The sequence below is a fragment of the Dendrobates tinctorius genome, unplaced genomic scaffold (genome assembly GCF_039654945.1).
Source record: "Dendrobates tinctorius isolate UK_male_01 unplaced genomic scaffold, ASM3965494v1 ptg000164l, whole genome shotgun sequence".
NCBI classification, from domain to species: Eukaryota; Metazoa; Chordata; class Amphibia; order Anura; family Dendrobatidae; genus Dendrobates; species Dendrobates tinctorius.
The window spans coordinates 10,537,635-10,564,485 of NW_027361831.1; the positions used below are offsets into that span (position 1 = coordinate 10,537,635).

The 26,851-nt window shown below is 42.2% G+C and overlaps 1 protein-coding gene across 3 annotated transcripts in view; it reads right to left on the reverse strand.

Annotated features, from left to right (window-relative positions):
• LOC141053023 (uncharacterized) overlaps nt 1-26,851 on the reverse strand; it is a 102,011-nt gene that overhangs the window by 64,976 nt on the left and 10,184 nt on the right. For all 3 annotated transcript variants that reach the window (XM_073550356.1, XM_073550354.1, XM_073550355.1), the window contains exon 2: nt 46-182. In XM_073550356.1, the coding sequence (XP_073406457.1) occupies nt 46-123 (78 nt within the window). In that variant the 5' untranslated portion in view covers nt 124-182. The remainder of the gene's footprint in view (nt 1-45; nt 183-26,851) is intronic.

The following is a 26,851-nucleotide window of genomic DNA, read 5'->3' on the forward strand; positions in this document are numbered from 1 at the left end:
CCATAGATAAGAATGATGTAATGTGACATCATCAGAATCTCTCACCTCTCCAGTAAGCCGGAAGAGGATCTCTAGGGTGAGGTGTAATATCCTCTCCGCCATCTTGTCTCTGTCCCTATCCATCCTTGATGAGTCAATCTGGAAAATTATCTTATATAGAAGATCTCCGATATTGTGGGGACCTAAATATGAAGAAATAAAGTATCCTGTGTAATAATAAAATTACTGAAGATAATAAGGTTTTTTTGTGTCTCTATACAGTCTAGAAAGGCATTTGGTGGGGAGGGTTTCACTTGTGTGTTGGCAGGCAAATAGCAAAGATTTATTAGGTGGCCAGGCAATGGGGGACAATGTACAAGGTAGGATCAGGTTCAGGGTCAGATAGATTGTAGGGAAGAGGGGATGAATGGGTGTGCTTGCTGCTGCTTTCTTTAACATTTATTTTTACATATTGGTCAGCATGTCTCATTTTCGACCGGGTTGGGGATAGAAAAAGCAATTCGGGCTGGCAGTGACTTTTTTTTTTTCCATTTATTTACCTTTTTCTAGCTTTCTTCATTTTATTTACTTCACATACTATGCCTTAGAAGGCCTTTGGGTAACTTACATGTAGGGTTCGCTCACACTGCCATATAACACGGCCGAGCGCTATGTGATGTTTTATCAGATAGCACTCGGACCAGTGCTATACTATGGGGCAGCTCATGCCGATTTGGAGTGAGAAAACAATCAAGTGGCTGCGAGACTCGGGTCACATGCACCCATCCAAGTGCAGAGCGATTACCGTGGACACAGGCAATGGAGAAATTACTTTCTCTATCTCCTCCGCGCCTGTGATAAGATTCTCTCAAGAGAGAGAATCATAGAACAGTGCGATTACACTCGGTTCAAACTCTGACAGCGTTTGATCACAGAATATTTGCATAGTCAGCCCGATTTTCTCTCGAGAGACTCGACGGCCGTGTAAGCAAGCCCTTCAATACATTTTTTTATATTCGATTTCTGCTGTGACTGAGGCGCTGATGTATTAGCTATGCACTGCACAGCTGATCTAGGCGTGTAGGACCCAGCAGTTTCTGCTGCCTCCAGGGAATATGGTGTTTTTTCATGACAGGAAAAGGAAGAGATGTCAGCCTCAACCAATCTGTATATATGGAGATCCTTCAGTGCCCTGTAGGCAGAGATAGTAACGAGGAGACCGGCTGTCTCCGACAAACGGTTGCTCCTGTAGCAACATTTTAGAACGTTATTACAGAGTGATATGTGGACCTCCAGGAATTAAAATTTCGATGGGTGGTCCATATTAACTTCCCTAAATGCGCAGGGCCATATTTACAGTGGCATGCAAACGTTTAGGCACCCCTGGTCAAAATTACTGTTTTTGTGAACAGTTAAGCAAGTTGAAGATAAAATGATCTCTAAAAGGCCTAAAGTTAAAGATGACACATTTGTTTTGTATTTTAGGCTAAAAAGTAATACACATTGTAATTTTTTCACATTTTAAAAAGTACAAAAAGAAAAATGGTCCGATGCTAAAGTTTGGGCACCTTTGGAGATTTGTGTGCTCAGATAACTTTGACCAAGGTTTCAGACCTTAATTAAAATTAAGCCTGTAAGGGATATGGCTTGTTCACCCTCAATGTTAGGAAAAGCCAGCTGATGCAGATTCCACAGGTTTAGAAACATATAGCCTCCTCTAACCTTGTGCGAAAAAACAGCCACCATGGGTTCTTTTAAGCAGCTGCCTAGCACTCTGAAAATGAAAATGGTGGAGGCCCACAAAGCAGGAGAAGGCTATAAGAAGATGGCAAAGCGTTTTCAAGTTGTCCTTTCCTCAGTTCAATATGTAATTCAGAAATAGCAGTTTACAGGAACAGTGGAGGTCAAGATAAGGTCTGGAAGGCCAAGCAAAATTTCAGAGAGAGCTGCTTGTAGGATTGCTAGAAAGGCATATCAGAACCCCCACTTGACTGCAAAAGACCTTCAGAAAGATTTAGCAGATTCTGGAGTTGTGGTAATTGTTCTACTGTTCAGAGACACCTTATCAAATATGGCCTTCATGGAAGAGTCATCAGAAGAAAACCTCTCCTGCACCCTCACCATAAAATTTAGCATCAGAGGTATGCAAAGGAACATCTAAACAAGCCCAATGCATTTTAGAAACAAGTCCTGTGAATCATTGAAGTTAAAATAAAACTCTTTGGTCGCAATGATCAAAGGTATGTGCAGAGAAAAAATTGCATAGAATTTCAGGAAAAGAACATCTCTCCAACCATTAAGCATGGGGATGGATCAATCATGCTTTGGAGTTGTGTTGCAGACAATGGCACAGGGAACATTTCACAGGTAGAGGGAAGAATGGAGTCAATGAAATTTCAACAAATTCTTGATGCAGACATAACACCATGTGTAAAAAAGCTGAATTTGAAAACAGGATGGCTTCTACAAATGGATAATGATCACACACATCAAAATCCACTAGACTACCTCAAAAGACGATAGCTAGAGGTTTTTCAATGGCCCTCACAGTCCCCCAATTCGATCATCATTGAAAATCTGTGGCTAGTCCTCAAAATAGCAGTGCATGCAAGACGACCAGGAAACTCACGGAAATGGAAGAATTTTCCAAGGAAGAATGGATGAAAATCCATCATACAAGAATTGAAAGACTCTTGGCTGGCTACTAAAAGCGTTTACAAGCTGTGATATTTTAAAAGGGAGTGCTACTAGGTACTAACTATGCAGGGTGCCCAAACTTTTGCACTGGCCTATTTTCCTTATTGTAATTTTTAAAATGTAAAAAATGACAATATATAATTTTTTTGGCCTAAAATACAGAGAAAATGTGTTATCTTTAACTTTAGCCCTTTTAGAGATCATTCCATCTTCAACTTGCTTACCTGGTCACAATAACAGTAATTTTGACCAGGGGTGCCAAAACTTTTAAATGCCACTGTATAACTAGGCATATGAGGGCACGTGCCTAGGGCAGCAGGGAGGAGGAGGTGGCCCTTTATAAGTAATAAATCTTGTATTTTCCCACACATAAGTACTGCTGCCAGACGGACATTCATTGAGCAGAGCAGACCTGTACATAAGTTAGCACCTTTTCTGTGAATCAGAACAAGACACTGCTGAAGTAAGGTGCACAATCGGACTGTGATATTTTTCCCTTCTATGAAACCTCTTCCACACTGCACTAGTTGTCAGTTGCAAGCTTTTAGAATAGTATATACACACACACATATCTGCATTTATGTGCTTAAATCTGCACTTAAGTTATATATGTATATAGATGAATTAAACACACATTGGCAGAAAAGGGTCCCTGTGCATTTGGAGGTGGAAATGGGCTCCTTTACCTCTTCGACCCCTGTGTGGTTGCACAGCTTGCACCCATGATGTGTCCAATATATATATATATATATATATATATATATATATATATATATATATATATATATATATATATATATATATAAACAACGACAGAGCAAAGTCCAGCAATAACGTGAGCAATCCAGGATGCTGTTAAAAAATTTTTTCTTTTTATTCATAAATCCATTAAGATGCAATGGTCCAAGCAGTTCAAAACAGCAATAACGCAGGAAAGTCGTGCAGATGGGACTACGCGTTTCAGCGGTAGAACCCGCCTTCTTCACGGTCCAGAATCTAATCTGCTTTCCAAACATGGAACCTTATATACATCCCACTCCCATCAGGGTAATTATAAACATATGTGAGAGACTTAAAAACATGTGCTATAAAAGCAGATCAAACATAAACTATCCACATATTGATCAGTATACAACATGCATAAAGATTATAAAGAAAGAATTCAACATATTGGAGAAAAGTACATTAGGAATGTCCAATAACCTGACCATAAGGCCCTGTGCACACAGTGCAGACTCCGTGCAGTTCCGCAGCAGATTTGGCCCTGCAGAACCGCAGCAGAAAAGCAACAGAACAGCACGTGATGCACAGTACCATTTAAGGCTATGTAAAACAAAAAAGGCTGTGCACATGCTGCAGATTTTTCTGCGCAGATCTGGTGCAGAATAAAAGAAGCAGCATATCACTTCTCCTGTGCGGCTCTGCTGCAGCTCTCCACCTGCTCCATTATAGAAATCTGCAGGCGGAAACTGCAGGGGAAATCCGCACAAAAACTGCACCAAATCTGCGACAAATCTGCAGGCAAAACGCAGATCATCTTACCTAAAGATTAAGGCTGTGTGCACACGATGCAGATATGCAGCGTTTCCGCAGCGGATTTTACCGCGCAGAAACGTTGCATATCCGCATTGTGATGTACAGTACCTGTGCAGACGCTGCGGATTTTTCCGCGCGGTTTTCCTGCGGTACAAAATCCGCAGCATGTTACTTCTTTTGTGCGGTTTTCTATCTCCCCTGTCTCCAAATCCACTGGGGGAAAACCGCAATGGAAAACCGCACAAAAACCGCATGAAAACCGCGTGAAAAATGGAAGAAATCCGCAGGAAAAATGCAGGTCATTTGACCTGCGGTTTTCTTCCATTCTGCACGGAAAAATCCGCAGGGCTCAAAACTCCGTCTGCACTCAGCCTTAGCAGAATCTACGCGGAAAATTCCACAGCAGAATCGGCACCGTGTGCACATAGCCCCAGTGGTACAAAAACATAGAACAATAATATTAACCAGCATTATATAATACAAATATATCAATAGTGCATAATGATATCCAGGCGGTTATTAAAGCCCTGTGGCATGCAAGTCCCCAACTCAAATATCCACCTACTTTCTCTTGCAAGCACTTTTTTATGAAAATCTCCCCCTCTCAATGGTTTTTTTACATGCTCTATGCCCATAAAGGAGAAACGGCGTAAATCGCCATTATGTTTTTTTGAGAAATGTCGGGATACTACTGATGCCCCAACCATAGGCAGATTACTGGCGTCTGACAGGTGTTTGCGGATTCTAGTTTTAAGGGGGTTCATCGTGCAACCTACATATTGCATACGGCATATATTGCAATTAATTAGATACACTACATTCTCCGTATTACAGTTTATAAAAGAACAAACATTAAACTGTTTTTTATTGGAGATAGATGTAAATATTTTAGATTTATTAGCAAAACCGCAGCACTTACAGATATTGGCACCGCGTTTAAAAAATCCTGTTGTTTTTAACCAATTGCTAGGGGAAATTTTATCCGGATCTTTGAACATGCTGGGTGATAATAATGTAGCTAGAGTCGGGGCTCTTCTTGCCACAAAGGAAATATCATTATTTTCCACAATATTTTTCAAAATATCATTCTGAGATAACAAGGGAAGATATTTTCTGATGATTTTAACAATAGAATTAAACTGAGGACTAGAATTGGTACTGAAAACCACCCTAGATTTTTTAGAGTCAAACTGTCTTTTTTTCTCAGTAGATTCCAACAGCTTAACCCTATCCATGCCTGCTACCATTTTCTTGGCTCTGTCCAAGGACCATTTAGGATACCCCCTTTTTTTTTTAAATTATTACAGGTCATTTCAATTCCTTCCTCCAATTTGTCACTAGATGTAGTATTCCTTTTTAGTCTAATAAGCTCCCCCACAGGAATATTCTGAATGACATGTTTGGGGTGATTAGAGGAAGCCATTAAAATACTATTGCATGCAATGGATTTTTTATAGGGAGATATCAGAACCCCATCATTGTCCAGATCTGCGGTCAGTTTCAAATCCAAGAAGTTAATTGATACCTCATGACCACTACTAGTAAATTTTAGATTTTAGTAGGTGGATATTTGAGTTGGGGACTCGCATGCCACAGGGCTTTAATAACCGCCTGGATATCATTATGCACTATTGATATATTTGTATTATATAATGCTGGCTAATATTATTGTGCTATGTTTTTGTACCACTGGGGCTATGTGCACACGGTGCCGATTCTGCTGTGGAGTTTTCCGTGTAGATTTTGCTAAATCTTTAGGTAAGATGATCTGCGTTTTGCCTGCAGATTTGTCGCAGATTTATCGCAGATTTGGTGCAGTTTTTGTGCGGATTTCCCCTGCAGTTTCCTATAATGGAGCAGGTGGAGAGCTGCAGCAGAGCCGCACAGGAGAAGCGATACGCTGCTTCTTTTATTCTGCACCAGATCTGCGCAGAAAAATCTGCAGCATGTGCACAGCCTGTTTTGTTTTACATAGCCTTAAATGGTACTGTGCATCACGTGCTGTTCTGTTGCTTTTCTGCTGCGGTTCTGCAGGACCAAATCTGCTGCGGAACTGCACGGAGTCTGCACTGTGTGCACAGGGCCTTATGGTCAGGTTATTGGACATTCCTAATGTACTTTTCTCCAATATGTTGAATTCTTTCCTTATAATCTTTATGCATGTTGTATACTGATCAATATGTGGATAGTTTATATGTTTGATCTGCTTTTATAGCACATGTTTTTAAGTCTCTCACATATGTTTATAATTACCCTGATGGGAGTGGGATGTATATAAGGTTCCATGTTTGGAAAGCAGATTAGATTCTGGACCGTGAAGAAGGCGGGTTCTACCGCTGAAACGCGTAGTCCTATCTGCACGACTTTCCTGCGTTATTGCTGTTTTGAACTGCTTGGACCATTGCATTTTAATGGATTTATGAATAAAAAGAAAAAATTTTTTAACAGCATCCTGGATTGCTCACGTTATTGCTGGACTTTGCTTTGTCGTTGTTCACATTTGTATGGATGGACTCCTACATCCTGATCCGGGCACAACGGAGTTAACCAGGTCAGCTGAGGTTCCAGGTGGTTCACAGGAGTGAGCTGGTCTACATTGTTGGATATATATATATATATATATATATATATATACATACACAGTGGCATGTAAAAGTTTGGGCACCCCTGGTCAAAATTACTGTTATTGTGACCAGTTAAGCAAGTTGAAGATGGAATGATCTCTAAAAGGGCTAAAGTTAAAGATGACACATTTTCTCTGTATTTTAGGCAAAAAAAAAAATATATTGTCATTTTTTACATTTTAAAAATTACAATAAGGAAAATAGGCCAATGCAAAAGTTTGGGCACCCTGCATAGTTAGTACATAGTAGCACTCCCTTTTAAAAATATCACAGCTTGTAAACGCTTTTAGTAGCCAGCCAAGAGTCTTTCAATTCTTGTTTGATGGATTTTCATCCATTCTTCCTTGGAAAATTCTTCCATTTCTGTGAGATTCCTGGGTCGTCTTGCATGCACTGCTATTTTGAGGACTAGCCACAGATTTTCAATGATGATTGAATCGGGGAACTGTGAGGGCCATTGAAAAACCTCTAGCTATCGCCTTTTGAGGTAGTCTATTGTGGATTTTGATGTGTGTGATCATTATCCATTTGTAGATGCCATCCTGTTTTCAAATTCAGCTTTTTTACACATGGTGTTATGTTTGCATCAAGAATTTGTTGAAATTTCATTGAATCCATTCTTCCCTCTACCTGTGAAATGTTCCCTGTGCCATTGTCTGCAACACAACTCCAAAGCATAATTGATCCATCCCCATGCTTAATGGTTGGAGAGATGTTCTTTTCCTGAAATTCTATGCAATTTTTTCTCTGCACATACCTTTGATCATTGTGACCAAAGAGTTCTATTTTAACTTCAACGATTCACAGGACTTGTTTCTAAAATGCATTGGGCTTGTTTAGATATTCTTTTGCATACCTCTGATGCTGAATTTTATGGTGAGGGTGCAGGAGAGGTTTTCTTCTGATGACTCTTCCATGAAGGCCATATTTGATAACGTGTCTCTGAACAGTAGAACAATTACCACAACTCCAGAATCTGCTAAATCTTTCTGACGGTCTTTTGCAGTCAAGTGGGGGTTTTGATTTGCCTCTAGCAATCCTACAAGCAGCTCTCTCTGAAATTTTGCTTGGCCTTCCAGACCTTATCTTGACCTCCACTGTTCCTGTAAACTGCCATTTCTGAATTACATATTGAACTGAGGAAAGGACAACTTGAAAACACTTTGCTATCTTCTTATAGCCTTCTCCTGCTTTGTGGGCCTCCACCATTTTCATTTTCAGAGTGCTAGGCAGCTGCTTAAAAGGACCCATGGTGGCTGTTTTTTTCGCACAAGGTTAGAGGAGGCTATATGTTTCTAAACCTGTGGAATCTGCATCAGCTGGCCTTTCCTAACATTGAGGGTGAACAAGCCATAAACCTTACAGGCTAATTAAGGTCTGAAACCTTGGTCAAAGTTATCTGAGCACACAAATCTCCAAAGTTGCCCAAACTTTAGCATCAGACCATTTTTCTTTTTGTAATTTTTAAAATGTGAAAAAATGACAATGTGTATTACTTTTTAGCCTAAAATACAAAACAAATGTGTCATCTCTAACTTTAGGCCTTTTAGAGATCATTTTATCTTCAACTTGCTTAACTCTTCACAATAACAGTAATTTTTACCAGGGGTGCCTAAACTTTTGCATGCCACAGTGTGTGTATATATATATATATATATATATATATATATATGGACTGTGGTAGATTGGCTTACTCAGCTGCATATAGAGGTAGACACAGGAGCACTGTTCTTTAACTCTTGCACTCGTACTGCATAAACCAGTGCAGAGTTAGAAAAACTAAACAAGGAAAACAAAACATACCATAACATATAGCACAACAAGGTTCAGCTTTCCTTGTCACAAATTAGACAGGTAGTGTGGCGAGCACTCTTGCCTAGAGAGTTCTGAGGTGCTGGTGAAGTGGGACGGCAATGTTCAATGACCGCACACTCTTGATAGATGCTTGTGAAAATTTATAGATGCAGCAAAAAACACAATTCAGGTGCAGGGATAGAGGAAATGGTGAGGCGACAAGAACGTAACGTTTTGACCCTCACAAGTACTTTGCAGCCTATAATCCAAGGCGCAGGTGCGCTGGACCTCCCCTGGACCCAGGTGTCCTTTGCAATCAGAATATCCTTTATACCATTCATTGAACCTTGCCAACAGCGACTATATGAATAAGACCCTGTGAGGGTCGAAACGTTATGTTCTTGTCGCCTCACCACTTCCTCTATCCCTGCACCGGAATTGTGTTTTTTGCCGCATCTACTCAATAAAATTTTCACAAGCATCTATCAAGAGTGTGCGGTGATTGAACATTCCTTTCCTTGTCACAAACACAGCTCTGGAGCTCACATCTCCAGGCACACACACCACGCTGAATGAGGCGGAAGGCTATGTATTTACCTTCTGAACTCCAACCTGGGATGGAAATATGGTGAATAGTCTCCCACCCACTCTTCAACTGTTCACTAAACCTAGGCCTTAACATGGCTAATTTACCCATTTCAGCACTTAGTGTGCAAGAGCATTTTCCTAGGTTCATATCACTGAAGCTAATAACCCCGGCGACATATAGCCTCCTTCTAGCACTTTGTCAGTGACTTTGTCACGGTACATAAATATTTAGTACATTTGTTTCTATGTATGCACTGTAGGTGGCATTTATTAAAGAGGTAGCCCATTATTAAAAAAAAATACACACACATAAAGTTATGAATAAAAAATCCAGAAAAGAGGGGTTAAATCAATAAAATACACCACTAAAAGGGTATACTCCAAATAGAATCATGTAAACAAAAGAAAAAGGAGTACAATTACCCATAAAAAATATAAGTTTTATTTCATAACAATAGATATTCAATCCAAAGATAAAAAATATATAAAAAAATTACTTAAAAATTCAAAAGTGAAGGTCAGAAACGTGCAGCCCCCTGAGGAAGCCCATGCGAAACGCGCGTTGGGGCTGCACGTTTCTGACCTTTCACTAGGACCAATTTGGGTGAGATTTCATTGTGTGCTGGGTGATTCTTTTGGCAACTTCTAGGATGTTTATGGGACCATATTTATGGTGATATAAATTGAGCTGACAATACCCATACTGATTTTTGTGAATGCCCAGCACCATGATAGTGTAATTACAGGTTTATATATAGTAATTACACCACACTATACTGGGAAAGACAAGGGTTAATATTAGACTACTCACTTGATAATGTATAGAAAAAACAAGATGTCCTGGAGGCTGGTTGCCTGGTCTTGGAAATATGGATAGCTGGCACAAAAAGTGGGATGAATAGATGGATGAATGAATAAATAAAGCCTATTTTTTTTTTTTAGAATATAAGCTACTCACTTGTTAGTGTATAGAGAAAAACGCAATGTCCTTAAGGCTGATCGCTTTGTCTTGAAAATGTAAGTAGCTGCCAATAAAGTGAATGAATAAATAAACAAGTAGAGTACGCTTATCTTACAAAAAGTGGGGGGGCAACCCCTTAAGGGTTAAAAGAGATTCTGCTAGACTTACTTAGTAATGAATCCGACCATAAGTGCGTCCAACCTTGGAACTGTTACTGGGATATTGGCTGGCACATGTCCCCTAATCCTGGTTTAAATATAATTACTAATAATAAAAAAAATGCCAGCTATCCATATTTCCAAGACCAGGCAACCAGCCTCCAGGACATCTTGTTTTTTCTATACATTATCAAGTGAGTAGTCTAATATTAACCCTTGTCTTTCCCAGTATAGCGCGGTGTAATTACTATTTTAAGCTTGTCTCTTTTTAGCAGGTATTAGCACAGAACCTGTCAATCACCAGCAGCATCTGGGAACACCCAATTTTTTCTTCTGGGCCAAGTGGACTAGCACCAGTGTGTCACTCTATTATTTAAAAGGTTTATATATAGATTATATTGTTATGTGTGCTTTATAGTTTCTGAAGCCCTGGTCCATATAATTTTGTGAATGTGTCAGATTAATGGTCATGTGTCCTTCACTTTTAAATTTTTATGTAATTTTTTTATATATTTTTTATCTATGGATTGAATATCTATTGTTATGAAATTAATGAAGTTATGACCCCATTTTGGAAACTAGACCCCCCCAAGGAACTCATCTAGATATGTGGTGAGAACTTTGAACCCACAAGGGCTTCACAGAAGTTTATAACGTACAGCGGTACAATTACAAAATCATTTTTTTTCCACAAAAATGATCTTTTCACCCCCAATTTTTATTTTCCCCAAGGGTAACAGGACCCTAAACGTTATTGTGCAATTTGCCCTGAGTACGCTGATACCCCATATGTGGGGGTAAACCACTATTTGGACACATGGCAGAGCTTGGAAGGGAAGCAGCGCCATTTGACGTTTTTTGGCTGGAATTGAGATCGGACACCATGTCGCGTTTGGAAAGCCCCTGATGTACCAAAACAGTGGAAACCCCCCACAAATGACATCATTTTGGAAACTAGACCCCCCAAGGAACTTATCTAGATGTGTGGTGAGAACTTTGAACCCCCCAGTGCTTCACAGAAGTTTATAATGCCTGGGCGTGAAAATAAAAAAATCATATTTTTTCCACAAACATGATCTTTTAGTCACCAATTTTTTTATTTTCCCAAGGGTACCAGGAGAAATTGAACCCCAAAAGTCATTGTCCAATTTGTCCTGAGTACGCTGGTACCTCATATGTGGGAGAAAACTACTGTATGGGCACACGTCGGGACTTGGAAGGGAAGTAGTGACGTTTTGGAATGCAGACTTTGATGGAATGGTCTGCGGGTGTCATGTGCGTTTGGAGAGCCCCTGATGTACCTAAACTATTGAAACTCCTCACAAGTGACCCCATTTTGGAAACTAGACCCCCCACGGAACTTATCTAGATGTGTGGTGAGCACTTTGAACCCCTAAGTGATTCACAGAAGTTTATAATGCCCCGGCGTGAAAATAAAAAAATCATTTTTTTCCACAAAAATATTTTTGCCCCCAATTTTTTATTTTCCTAAGGGTAACAGGAGAAATTGGACCCCAAAAGTTGTTTTGCAATTTGTCCTGAGTAGGCTGATACCCTACATGTGGGGGTAAAACACTGTTTGGGCGCATGGCAGAGCTTGGAAGGGAAGGAGCACCATTTGACTTTTTCAACGCAGAATTGGCTGGAATTGAGATCCGACGCCATGTTGCATTTGGAGAGCCCCTGATGTGCCCAAACAGTGGAAACCCCCCAATTCTAACTCCAACCCTAACCCCAACACACCCCTAACCCTAATCTCAAACCTAACCCTAGCGGGAAAATGGAAATAAATACATTTTCTTTTAATTTTATTATTTTTCCCTTACTAAGGGGGTGATAACGGGGGGTTTGATTTACTATTTACGGCGGTTTTTATATTTGGCAGCTGTCACACGCTAAAAGACGCTTTTTATTGTAAAAATAGTTTTTGCATCACCACATATTGAGAGCTATAATTTTTCCGTATTTTGACCCACCGAGTCATGTGAGGTCTTATTTTTTGCAGGACGTGTTGACGTTTTTATTGGTATCATTTTCGGGCACGTGACTTTTTTTGATCGCTTTTTATTCCGATTTTTGGGACGCATAATGAACAAAAACCAGAGTTTCATGAATTTCTTTTGGGGGGGGTGCATTTACACCGTTGCGGGTGCCGTAAAATTGATAAAGCGCTTTTATTCTTCGGGTCAGTACGGTTACAGCGATACCTCATTTATGTCTTTTTTGTTTTGGCGGTTTTATGCAATGAAAACTATTTTATATAAAAAATAATTATTTTTGCATCACTTTATTCTGCGCGCTATAACTTTTTTATTTTTTCGCTGATGATGCTGTATGGCAGCTCATTTTTTGCGGGACAAGCGGACGTTTTCAGCTGTACCATGGATATTTACATGCGTGTTTTTGATCGTGCGTTATTGCACTTTTTGTTCGGCGGTATGATAATAAATCATTTTTTGCTTCGTTTTTTATTTTTATTTTTTAAGGGGTTCGCTAAAGGGGTGGGATAGTTTTATAGGGCAGGTCGTTACGGATGCGGCGATACCGAATATGTGTACTTCTATTCTTTTTTTCTTTTTTTCTTTCCAAAAAATGAATTTATTGGGGAATATTTTTTTTTTCTAATTTATTTAGCAATTTTTGAAAAATTATTTTTACACTTTTTTTTTTTTTAACTTTATTAGGTTGTCCCAGGGGGGACATCACTGTCCTGTGACAGATCGCTGATCTGTCACATCACAGATCACTGTGACAGATCAGCGATCTGTCACAGGCATTGACGCAGACTTCCTCATGCCTGCGCTTTGCAGGCACTGAGGAAGCCAGCTCCCTACAGGCCCCCGTCGCCATCTTGGATCCAGGGACCTGTAGGGAAAGAGACCCCGTAGCAGCGCTGCACATTGCGCTGCGGTGGGGGGGGCTCAGGGAAGCACGGAGGGAGCCCCCTCCCTGCCGATGCTTCCCTTTAACCCCGGTACACCGCGATCGTGTTTGATCACGGTGTGCAAGGGGTTAACGTGTCGGGGGCGGTCCGTGACCGCCCCTGACACATTGTGCCGGGTGTCAGCTGTGATAATTAGCTGACACCCGGCCGTGATAAGCGGCACTGTGACGTACTATCCCGTCCCTGGGAATTAAGTCCCAGGGCACATGGACGGGATAGTACGTCACATGGGATTAAGGGGTTAATAATTGAAGGAATCCTGGACACCTTTTCTGATTAATAGGCTCTGCGACGGCATTGTCCCAGCGCAACGTACACAGGACGTTGTGCCAAGTCAACTCTACTAATCAGAAAAGGTGCTAGGGATGCCAACAGGTAGGAGGTGGCAGTGGCGTTCCTGTGACTTAGGCACCTGGTCTCCAAGCGATTGACTGATATTGTTATGTCAAGTGAGCCTTGTAGCCAATCAATGGCATCTTTCCTCTCACCTCCTTTCGACATAACTGATACCAGAAGCTTTCACTTCTTCCAGGTGTCTCTTTAGCTCAAAGAAAGTGAGGAGGAAGTCCACGGATTGGCTGCAGGGCTTACCTGACATAATTTCACATGGCCACTGGAAGGACTGGTGCCAACATAACAGGAATGGCACTGCCGCCAGAGGCGAGTATAGGTGTTATTATTGTATATGGGGAAAATATATTGATTGAGAAAAGGTAGTCCCAATAGTGGAAATACCCTTTAAATGAATAATATAGTTGCCAGTTGTCCCAAAATGCACAGGGGAGTCCCAGTAAGTAAAAGAAGAGATCTCGGTGCCTGGGGCAGCACTAGCTATAAATACAGCCCTGCCTTTTTTAAATCTGACGTGTCACTTTATGTGGTAATAACTCTGGAATGCTTTAACGTTTCCCAGTGATTTTGAAACTTTTTTGTGACACTTTATACTTTATGTGAATTGTGAATTTAGGTCGATATGTTTGGCTTTCATTTACAATCCAGATCGTCATACCACACAAAACCGGTAATAAATGACATTTACCTCATGCCTACTTATATCAGCTTCATCTGTAAAATGTTATTTTATGTTGTTAGTATTTTAGAAAGTTTAAAAATAGGAGTAATTTTTTAAAGGAAATTTATAAAACCTATTTTTTTAGGGACCTATTCCATTTTGACTTTGGGGGTCCTTTATATTGGAAAACCACCAAAAATGATACCATTATATAAACCAAAACGCTCAACATATTCAAAATTGCTGTCAGGTAGTTTATTAACCCTTCAGGTGCTTTTCAGGAATTAATGCAAAGTGGCATGAAAAGAAAAAATATATTATTACTAAATGTTGCTAACTGAGCAGGTAGCCCTAGCTCAGAGATGTCAAACTCAAATACACAGAGAGACAACATTAAAAGCTTGGACAAAGTCGAGGGACAACCTTGATATTTGCTAAAAAAAAAGTCTAAAATTGAGCAAGTTTTTGATTCTTCAACTGTAATCCCAACACAGCCCTCCATGCAGTATAATGGTCACAAAAAAGTGCTGCATACAGTAGAATGGGCACCACCTAGTCCTCCATACGGTACAATTGCTCACATATTGCTCTATACAGTATAATGGGGCTACATAATGGTTTATACAGTATAACAGCCCCACATAGTGCTCCATACAGTATAATGAGCTCCATGTTTTGCTCCATATATCACCAAAATTTCCCTTTATCAAGACAATTATGCAAGAATAAGGGATCAAAAGAGTTTTAGCAAAACATGAAAAATTTTATTAAACAAAAAATTAAAAACAGAGTATCATTGCTAATGTAGGCATAGACAGGCATAAATAACACAGAATTGCACTTAAATAGAAATCTCAATTCACTAATAAAAAATCCCCTTGTTATATATTTTATAGTAACCGATAATAGGTTTATTTCACAACACTTAAACAGATAGGGGAAATCTATCGCAAAAAGTGCATAAGGATGTATCTTACTCATTAATCAAATTAACGTATTTTAGCAAAGTGCACGTAATGAAAGGATTTGGCAAGGGTTTAACCCATTAATATAAAGGCAGAAACATAGCCCGTTATCAAGAAAGCAAGAGTGAAACCGCTTTGTAAATGTAACAACATAAATGCGGTAAGAGTATTCCACTGCGTTAATCACATTAGCACAATTAGATAATGCTCATAGTGGCAGGGATTAACCCGCTATCATTGATATAAGCCCAGCACCTAATAACAGAGATAAGCTCGCTGTTGAAAATGTCGGAATAAGAACTGGCCCGCTGTTAAACAGTATATGTATAGGTATCGATGTCATAAGCAGTTCTCACAGTAACAAAACATCTTATTGAGAAAATAATCAGATTGTCATAATCAGCACAGTGCACATACTAGCCGGGTTTAGCAGGAATTAACCTATTAATATAATAGCAGAAAGTAACTCACTATTATACAAACACAAGTAAACCGGCTTTATATAAGTGCAGGGAGAGATTTCCACTACATTAATCTCATTAGCTAAACTAAATAGTGCACAAAATAGCAGGCATTAACCCATTCATGTGAATCTATAAGTAAGAGTTAATCCTGCATCCATTAACAGAAATAAGCTCACTGTCATTAATATCTGGATAGGAGCTAACCCACTGTTACACAGCAGTAATAAAGACATCAATGTCATGAATATCTCTCATAGCATAATGAAGTGGTATTACATAAATATCTGTACAGCGAGTATCAAATAATTTAAAGGTGCTGGGATAAACTTACATCCAATAACAAAAAGCACTGCCGCTGCCTACAGCCTCTACGCGCGTTACGCCACAGCTTCTTCAGGAGGCATGATTTAATGAAGCCTTGGATATAGTATATATGGAATCACTATCCAATAAGCACCGTCATACATCAGGTGCAATGCTGATTTAGTACATGCGCAATAGCATCCCAACAGCACAGCCAAGATGACTCATCTTCCTAAAGGTCTGAGAATTAATGACGCATGCGTTGATCTCTCCCCACTTTTTAAACAGGAGATCCTCCTTCCACGCTCTTAGGGGAGCGAGTGAGTCCTGTTGCTGAGCAACAGAACGCCACAAGCGCACCTGATAAGCATATCAGGAGACCTCAAGTGAGGAAAATTCTGGGCATGCGTACAGTCAGACCTGAACGGGCTATTCATCGCAAATTGGTAACAAATGAAAAAGTGAACGAATACATGAATATTTCACTAAATAGTGCTCCATACAGTATAATGGGCCCCACATCATGCTCCATACAATATGAGCTCCACATAGTCTTCCATACAGTATAATGGCTCCATAGTCCTCTATACAGTATAATGACCCCACATAGTCCTCCACACAGTATAATGAGCCTCACATGGTGCTCCATAGAGTATAATGGCCCTACATAGTGCTCCATACAGTATAAAGTCTCCACATAGTGCTCCATACAGTATAATGGGCCTCACATAGTGCTCCATCTATAATAATAAATGCCCTAAGCAGCTTCCGGTTGTAACAACTTCCGTCCAGTTGTAACCGGTGACGTCACCGCACACCTCTTTCCATGTTAACCCTCAACACACACTCCTCAACACACACACTCCTCTCACCTTTCACCATCTCCACTCACTCTTTCACTCCACATACGACCCTTTCTCTCACTCCGTCTCTCATACTCACGCCGTCATCGCCGCTGATCCACGATCCCCGACATCTTCCGCCGGCGCCATCCTGGATCCAGACGTCCTCCACGCCGGCGACATGTTCTTGCGGCAACGCCATTTTGGATAGGCGAAATCCCGCGATAGTCAAGATGGCGTCGCCGCAAGAACATGTCGCCGGCATGGAGGACGTCGGGATCCAAAATGGCGTCGGCGAAATCTCGCGAGATTTCGCCGACGCCATTTTGGATCCCGACAGCATCCACGCCGGCGACATGTTCCTGCAGCGACGCTATTTTGGATCGGCGATATCCCACGATACTCAAGATGGCGTCGCCGCAAGAACATGTCGCCGGCGAGGACGACGTCGGGATCCAAAATGGCGTCGGCGAAAACTCGCGAGATTTCGCCGAAGCCATTTTGGATCCCAACGTCGTCCACGCCGGCAACATGTTCTTCCGGCGACGCCATCTGGACTATCGCGGGATTTCACAATACTCAAGATGGCGTCGCCGCAAGAACATGTCGCCGGCGTGGACGTCTGGATCCAGGATGGCGCCGGCGGAAGATGATGTCGGGGATCGTGGAGCAGCGGCGATGACGGCGTGAGTATGAGAGACGGAGTGAGAGAAGGGGTCGTATGTGGAGTGAAAGAGTGAGTGGAGATGGTGAAAGGTGAGAGGAGTGTGTGTGTGTTGAGGGTTAACATGGCAAGAGGTGTGATGCTATCGCATCCTCCCGATGCGATAGCATCGGGCCATAATCTAGTACAGTATAATGAGCTCCACATAGTGCTCCATACAGTATAACGGCCTTACATAGTGTTCCATACAGTATAATGGCCCTACATAGTGCTCCATACAGTATAATAGCCCCACATTTAAAAACAAATGTTTTTAAACATTTGACGCCCACAGTTTTTAAACGTTTGATGCCCCCAGGAAGAAGCTAGTGGTGAAACACGTGTCGGGGTGAGGAGATGGTATTCCAGACTTCCCAGGTATATCTCCTGGCATATTTTGTTGTGGGCATTAATTATGACTAACGGTCTTATGGTTATTTAATCCCCCTTCAATGATGACCATTTTCTTGTTTATGGGGCCACTTTTAGGTACTATTACCATTGTTGCACCACTATGCTACTTGCAAAATAAACTGTTAGTCATTGAGTCATTACTGGGATATACACTTACAAGGACTTACCGTAGTTTAACTGCCAGGGCAATATATCAATATACTGGATTCAGGGCATTAAAAATTGATAAAGCACTAGGCACTTTCTTCTTTTTTTACACTTAGAACCTGATTACTTCTGTTACCATTTGTGCTATATGCTTCTTATTATAATTCTTATTTATTATGAGGTGACACCCTTTGAATCATATAAGTCCTATTTTTGATACATTTATATTCAATTTTTTGCAATTTATTTATGGTCTGGGCCGTCCTCTATGTGAGGCATTCTGCTGTTTTAATATTCAAGTAATTAGATTTAAAAGTATTAAAAAAGTATTAATAAATGATAAAATAATAATAAAAATAAATATATAATAAATAATAAAATAAAAGTAATCTAATATATAAAGCTCAAGTGTGTGTGTATGTATGTATGTATGTATGTATGTCCGGGATTGGCATCCGCACCGTCGCAGCTACAGCCACAAAATTTGGCACAGTCACACGTCTGGACCCCGAGAGTGTCCTAGGCTATGTTGTAAGGCGAAATTTTAACCCTGCGCGTTCCAATTCACCAAACAATTTTGCCCCTATCTACATAATGGGGAAAAAGTGTGTGTGTATCAAGCCCAGCTCCTCATTATGATGTCATAATGGTTGCCATTGCGACGCTGATGTCATCATAGGTTGCAAGCCCCGCCGCTCATTATCATGTCATAATGGTTGACGTGTGATGGGTATATGGGCACGGGACTATGGGATGGAGGATGTGTGATGGGTATATGGGCATTGGACTATGGGATGGAGGTATGTATGACGGGTATATGGGCACGGGACTATGTGATGGAGGATATGTATGATGGGTATATGGGCATGGGACTATGGGATGGAGGATGTGTGATGGGTATATGGGCACTCGACTATGGGATGGCGAATATGTATGATGGGTATATGGGCATGGGACTATGGGATGAAGGACATGTATGATGGGTATATGGACACGGGACTATGGGATGGAGGATAATTATAATTTGCTATAATTAACCACAGTTAGTTACTATGCCCGGGTAGCGCCGGGCTCTTGAGCTAGCCTAATATATAAAGCTCAATGTGCGTGTGTGTGTATGTATGTGTGTATGTCTGGGATTGGCATCCGCACCGTCGCAGCTACAGCCACAAAATTTGGCACAGTCAGACGTCTGGACCCCGAGAGCGTCATAGGCTATGTTGTGAGGTGAAATTTTAACCCCGCGCGTTTCAATTCACCAAACAATTTTGCCCCTATCTACATAATGGGGAAAAAGTGTGTGTGTATCAAGCCCAGCTCCTCATTATGATGTCATAATGGTTGCCATTGCGACGCTGATGTCATCATAGGTTGCAAGCCCCGCCGCTCATTATCATGTCATAATGGTTGACGTGTGATGGGTATATGGGCACGGGACTATGGGATGGAGGATGTGTGATGGGTATATGGGCATTGGACTATGGGATGGAGGTATGTATGACGGGTATATGGGCACGGGACTATGGGATGGCGGATATGTATGATGGGTATACGGGCACGGGACTATGGGATGGAGGATATGTATGATGGGTATATGGGCATGGGACTATGGGATGGAGGATGTGTGATGGGTATATGGGCACTCGACTATGGGATGGCGAATATGTATGATGGGTATATGGGCATGGGACTATGGGATGAAGGACATGTATGATGGGTATATGGACACGGGACTATGGGATGGAGGATAATTATAATTTGCTATAATTAACCACAGTTAGTTACTATGCCCGGGCAGCGCCGGGCTCTTCAGCTAGCCTAATATATAAAGCTCAATGTGGGTGTGTGTGTATGTATGTGTGTATGTCCGGGATTGGCATCCGCACCGTCGCAGCTACAGCCACAAAATTTGGCACAGTCAGACGTCTGGACCCCGAGAGCGTCATAGGCTATGTTGTGAGGTGAAATTTTAACCCCGCGCGTTCCAATTCACCAATTTTGCCCCTATCTACAAAATGGGGAAAAAAAGTGTGTGTGTATCAAGCCCCGCCCCTCATTATGATGTCAATGGTTGCCATGGCGATGCTAATGTCATAATAGGTTGCAATGGCGAAGATGCTGTCACAATGGTTGCCATGGTGACGATGATGTCTTAATAGGTTGCAATGTGTGATGGGTATATGGGCACTCGACTATGGGATGGAGGATATGTATGATGGGTATATGGGCACGGGCCTATGGGATGGAGGTATGTATGACGGGTATATGGGCACGTGTTATGATTGAGTCACCGTAGGAGGCAAAAATAGAAATGCTAGCTAAGTCCAGAAAACCAGAGAAGTTGGCAGCTATCGGATTGCAGACCCCTGAACCTATCAACACAACTAGTAGTAGCCGTGGGGGGCTCCTACGATGCCCTAGGCCCCTCGATCACAGCCGGAGGACTACATAGCCTAAAGACAGAAAGGGAAATCTAAACTGCCCCAGAGCAGACCCCAAAGCAAAAGGCAGCCCCCCACATATAATGACGGTGAAGCAAGAAGAAAGAACAAAACACAGACAGAAAGATAGACTGAGCATAGTGGGGCCCAAGCTAGCTTAGATAGGAAAGGACAGGAAGGCTGCTGTCTGCAATCCGTGAAAAAACCCTATGAAAATAAGAGCCAACAAACTGACAGTAAAAAAGGCCCTGAAGACGCTAGGCTTTAAAAAAGGCTATGTCAGTACTCAGTAATATTCTGAAGACAGAGGAACAGGCAAAAGGAGATTCAGCTCACCCCAGCAGGGAATGGCAGAATCCAGAAAAGCAAGGAAAACAAAACACTAATGCAAAAAGGAAAAGCAGAAATCTTAGCTTTAGATGAGCAGGAATCAGACTGGTTTCCTAGAAGTCCACAGAGAAATCACCCGCAGGCCAGAAGGGCGTCGGCAGCCTTATATCCAGTCACTAACTCCACTCAGCCAGTCACAATCATCAGCCCCAGGTGTTTGACAATCAGGCTCACTACCTTTCTTCACCAGAAGAGGGAGTTCCTCGGGCCTCAGTAGTGAAGGGGAAAATGAACTCACAACAGTACCTCCCCCTTGAGGAGGGGTCACCGAACCCTCAACCACGCCACCAGGGCGATCAGGGTGAGCCCGATGAAAGGCACGCACCAATCTTTTGGCATGAATATCAGAGGCAGAGACCCAGGAATTATCCTCCTGACCATAACCCTTCCACTTAACCAAATACTGGAGTCTCCGTCTAGCCAGACAGGAATCCAGTACTTTCTCTACCTCATATTCCATGTTACCTTCAACCAATACAGGGTATGGAGGTGCAACCCCCGGAACAACAGGTTCAACAAACCTCTTCAACAAAGATTTATGGAACACATTATGGATTTTAAATGTGACAGGAAGAGCCAAACGAAAAGAGACCGGATTAATAATCTCCACAATCTTGTAAGGTCCAATAAATCTAGGCTTAAACTTAGGAGAAGCCACCTTCATAGCAATATTTTTTGATGATAACCACACCATATCACCAACCTTAAACTGGGGACCAATGGTCCTATGTCGGTTGGAAAACCGCTGGGCCTTTTCCTGGGAGAGAGATAACTTATCCACCACTTGGTCCCAGATCTGGTGCATTCTCTCCACCACAGTGTCAACACCTGGGCAGGCAGAGGGCTCCACCTGCCCTGAAGAAAATCGAGGATGAAACCCAAAGTTACAAAAAAAGGTGACATCAAAGTGGCAGAACTAGCTCTATTATTTAAAGCAAATTCGGCCAAGGGCAAAAATGAAACCCAATCATCCTGATCAGCAGAAATAAAACATCTCAAATATGACTCCAAGGTCTGGTTTGTTCTCTCTGTCTGCCCATTGGTCTGAGGGTGAAAAGCAGAGGAGAAGGACAACTGAATTCCCAGCTTGGAACAGAAAGTTCTCCAAAATCTAGACACAAACTGGACTCCTCTGTCAGATACAATGTTCTCAGGAATCCCGTGCAAGCGAACCACCTGTTGTAAAAACAGGGGCACCAATTCAGAGGAAGACGGCAACTTAGGGAGTGGTACAAGATGAACCATCTTAGAGAACCTATCACAAATCACCCAAATAACAGTCATCCTTTGAGAGACAGGCATATCAGAGATGAAATCCATTGAAATATGGGTCCATGGCCTCTTGGGGACAGGCAAAGGCATCAACAACCCACTAGAGCGAGAACACGATTTAGACCGGGAGCACGTCCCACAGGACTGCACAAAATTCCTGACATCACGAGACAAGGAGGGCCACCAAAAAGACCGACTCACCAGATCTCTAGTACCAAAAATACCTGGATGACCAGCCAAAGCAGAGCAATGAACTTCAGACATCACTCTCTTCTTCCACTGGTCAGGAACATACAACTTTCCACTGGGACAACGCTCAGGTTTGTCCTCCTGGAACTCTTCCAGAGCACGTCTCAAATCGGGCGAGATGGCAGAAAGAACTACCCCTTCGCCTAAGATGGTAGCAGGCTTGGTCACCACAGGAGAATCAGCAAAGAAGCTCCTAGAGAGGGCGTCAGCCTTGACATTCTTAGTTCCAGGAAGAAAAGAAACCACAAAATCAAAACGTGTAAAAAACAAGGCCCACCTAGCCTGTCTATGGTTCAAGCGCTTAGCCGACTCTAGGTAAATCAAATTCTTGTGGTCAGTGAGGACCACGACTTGATGCTTAGCTCCCTCCAGCCAATGTCTCCACTCCTCAAATGCCCATTTCATGGCTAACAGTTCCCGATTCCCCACATCATAGTTACGTTCAGATGGAGAGAACTTTCGGGAAAAGAAAGCACAGGGATTCATTTTAGATGTTACAGGATCTTTTTGGGACAAAACAGCTCCTGCACCAATCTCAGAAGCATCCACCTCTACCTGGAATGGAAGTGAGACATCAGGTTGCCGCAAAACCGGGGCGGAGGTGAATCTTCGCTTCAGCTCCTGAAAGGAAGAAACAGCCTCCGGAGACCAATTTAACACATCAGCACCCTTCTTAGTCAAATCAGTCAATGGCTTGGCAATACTAGAAAATTTTGCTATAAATTTCCGATAAAAATTAGCAAAACCCAAAAACTTCTGGAGGGCCTTCAAAGAAGTGGGCTGAACCCAATCGTAAATGGCCTGTACCTTGGCCGGGTCCATTTCAATAGTTGACGGGGACAAAATAAATCCCAAAAAAGAAATCCTCTGTACTCCAAAAAGGCATTTAGATCCTTTGACATACAGGGAATTCTCCCTCAAGATCCGGAACACAGTCCGAATATGTTCCACATGAGAATCCCAATCCTTGGAGAAGATCAAAATATCATCCAGATAGATAATCAAAAATTTATCGACAAAATCTCGGAAAATATCGTTCATGAAGCACTGGAAGACAGAAGGGGCATTGGTGAGCCCAAAAGGCATCACCAGGTACTCAAAATGTCCCTCCGGAGTATTAAACGCCATCTTCCATTCATCCCCATGCTTAATGCGAATAAGATTATACGCCCCCCTGAGGTCAAGCTTGGTAAACCAGCAAGCACCTTTAACTCTGGAGAATAGATCAGAAATCAGGGGTAACGGATACTGATATTTAACAGTAATTTTGTTGAGAGCACGATAATCAATACAAGGTCTTAATGATCCATCCTTTTTGGCTACAAAAAAAAAAAACGGCACCTAAGGGTGACGAGGATGGTCTAATATGACCCTTCTCCAACGCCTCCTTAATATAGGATCGCATAGCCTCGTGCTCGGGTACAGATAAATTGAAGAGCCGACCCTTGGGAAATTTACACCCCGGGCTCAGTTCAATTGCACAGTCATAACTCCTATGAGGAGGCAGAGACGCAGACTCATTCTCACTAAATACATCATAAAAGTCCGCCAAATAATCAGGGACATCATGCGACTGAGGAGAGGTGGAAAACACCGGAGCCTCACTAAAGGCACACCGACAACCCCAACTCACCACAGACACAGATTTCCAATCCAAAACTGGATTATGAATTTGTAACCAGGGAAACCCCAGCACAATAGTATCATGCAGATTATGTAACACCAAAAACCTGCAATTTTCTTGATGGTCTGGGGCGACCCACATTACCACCTGGGTCCAAAACTGAGGTTTATTTTTAGCCAAAGGAGTAGCATCAAGGCATTATCATTACAGGTAGTAAGTACTGCCCACTTTCGGAATTTTTGACAGTACAATTCTGCAGAATCAAGACCCTGGTTCAATGCCAGCAGGGTCTTTTCAGCCTGATCAATGGCATTAGGTTCGTCATACAACAACCCTAAGGCCTGAAAAAATGCGTTCACATTAGTCAGAATAGGATCATCTGGTTTCAAAGAAAACGCCCAATCCTGGGGATCGCCACGCAGCAAAGAGATGACAATTTTAACCTGCTGCGCGGAGCTCCCTGACGAGTTAGGCTTCAAGGCAAAAAATAATTTACAATTATTTTTGAAATTCAAAAATTTAGACTGATCCCCAAAAAATACATCAGGTGTAGGAATCTTTGGTTCAGCAGCATGTGAATGAGCAAGGTAGGCGGAAATTCCCTGCACTTCCGCAGCGAGCTGCTCCACACGATCAGACAATTGCTTTATCTCCATTGAGAGAAAAAAAAATTCCCCCTACGGCCTCAGAGATATAGAGGAAAAAATATACACACTTTTTTTTTTTTATACAATTCTTTCCTGCAATCGAGTACCCTAGGATCTGCGGTATGGCGGGTGATTCTGTTATGATTGAGTCACCGTAGGAGGCAAAAATAGAAATGCTAGCTAAGTCCAGAAAACCAGAAAAGTTGGCAGCTATCGGATTGCAGACCCCTGAACCTATCAACACAACTAGCAGTAGCCGTGGGGGGCTCCTACGATGCCCTAGGCCCCTCGATCACAGCCGGAGGACTACATAGCCTAAAGACAGAAAGGGAAATCTAAACTGCCCCAGAGCAGACCCCAAAGCAAAAGGCAGTCCCCCACATATAATGACGGTGAAGCAAGAAGAAAGAACAAAACACAGACAGAAAGATAGACTGAGCATAGTGGGGCCCAAGCTAGCTTAGATAGGAAAGGACAGGAAGGCTGCTGTCTGCAATCCGTGAAAAAACCCTATGAAAATAAGAGCCAACAAACTGACAGTAAAAAAGGCCCTGAAGACGCTAGGCTTCAAAAAAGGCTATGTCAGTACTCAGGAATATTCTGAAGACAGAGCAACAGGCAAAAGGAGATTCAGCTCACCCCAGCAGGGAATGGCAGAATCCAGAAAAGCAAGGAAAACAAAACACTAATGCAAAAAGGAAAAGCAGAAATCTTAGCTTTAGATGAGCAGGAATCAGACTGGTTTCCTAGAAGTCCACAGAGAAATCACCCTCAGGCCAGAAGGGCGTCGGCAGCCTTATATCCAGTCACTAACTCCACTCAACCAGTCACAATCATCAGCCCCAGGTGTTTGACAATCAGGCTCACTACCTTTCTTCACCAGAAGAGGGAGTTCCTCGGGCCTCAGTAGTGAAGGGGAAAATGAACTCACAACAGGCACGGGACTATGGGATGGCGGATATGTATGATGGGTATACGGGCACGGGACTATGGGATGGCGAATATGTATGATGGGTATATGGGCATGGGACTATGGGATGGAGGATGTGTGATGGGTATATGGGCATGGGACTATGGGATGGAGGATGTGTGATGGGTATATGGGCACTCGACTATGGGATGGCGAATATGTATGATGGGTATATGGGCATGGGACTATGGGATGAAGGACATGTATGATGGGTATATGGACACGGGACTATGGGATGGAGGATAATTATAATTTGCTATAATTAACCACAGTTAGTTACTATGCCCGGGCAGCGCCGGGCTCTTCAGCTAGCCTAATATATAAAGCTCAGTGTGGGTGTGCGTGTATGTATGTGTGTATGTCCGGGATTGGCATCCGCACCGTCGCAGCTACAGCCACAAAATTTGGCACAGTCAGACGTCTGGACCCCGAGAGCGTCATAGGCTATGTTGTGAGGTGAACTTTTAACCCCGCGCGTTCCAATTCACCAAACAATTTTGCCCCTATCTACAAAATGGGGAAAAAAGTGTGTGTGTATCAAGCCCCGCCCCTCATTATGATGTCATAATGGTTGCCATGGCGATGCTAATGTCATAATAGGTTGCAATGGCGAAGATGCTGTCACAATGGTTGCCATGGTGACGATGATGTCTTAATAGGTTGCAATGTGTGATGGGTATATGGGCACTCGACTATGGGATGGAGGATATGTATGATGGGTATATGGGCACGGGACTATGGGATGGAGGATAATTATAATTTGTTATAACTAACCACAGTTAGTTACTATGCCCGGGCAGTGCCGGGCTCTTCAGCTAGTAAAAAATAAAAGTATTAATAAATATCTACATGGATCTTTTCTTTTCCCCATGTATATTTTTTCCATGGGGCTGCTGGCTATTATAGTGCTAAATACAGTATAATAGCCCCACATTGAGGCTATGTGCCCACGTAGCGTTTTAAAATGCACACTGAAAACCGGACTCCTTCCCAGAAATCGCGCGATTTCACAGCGATTTTACCGCGATTTTCTCAAGCACTTTCCAAGCGATTTGAAGCATCGCTTGGAAAGTGATTGACAGGTTGGTCACACTCGTCAAACATAGTGTTTGACAAGTGTGAGCAGC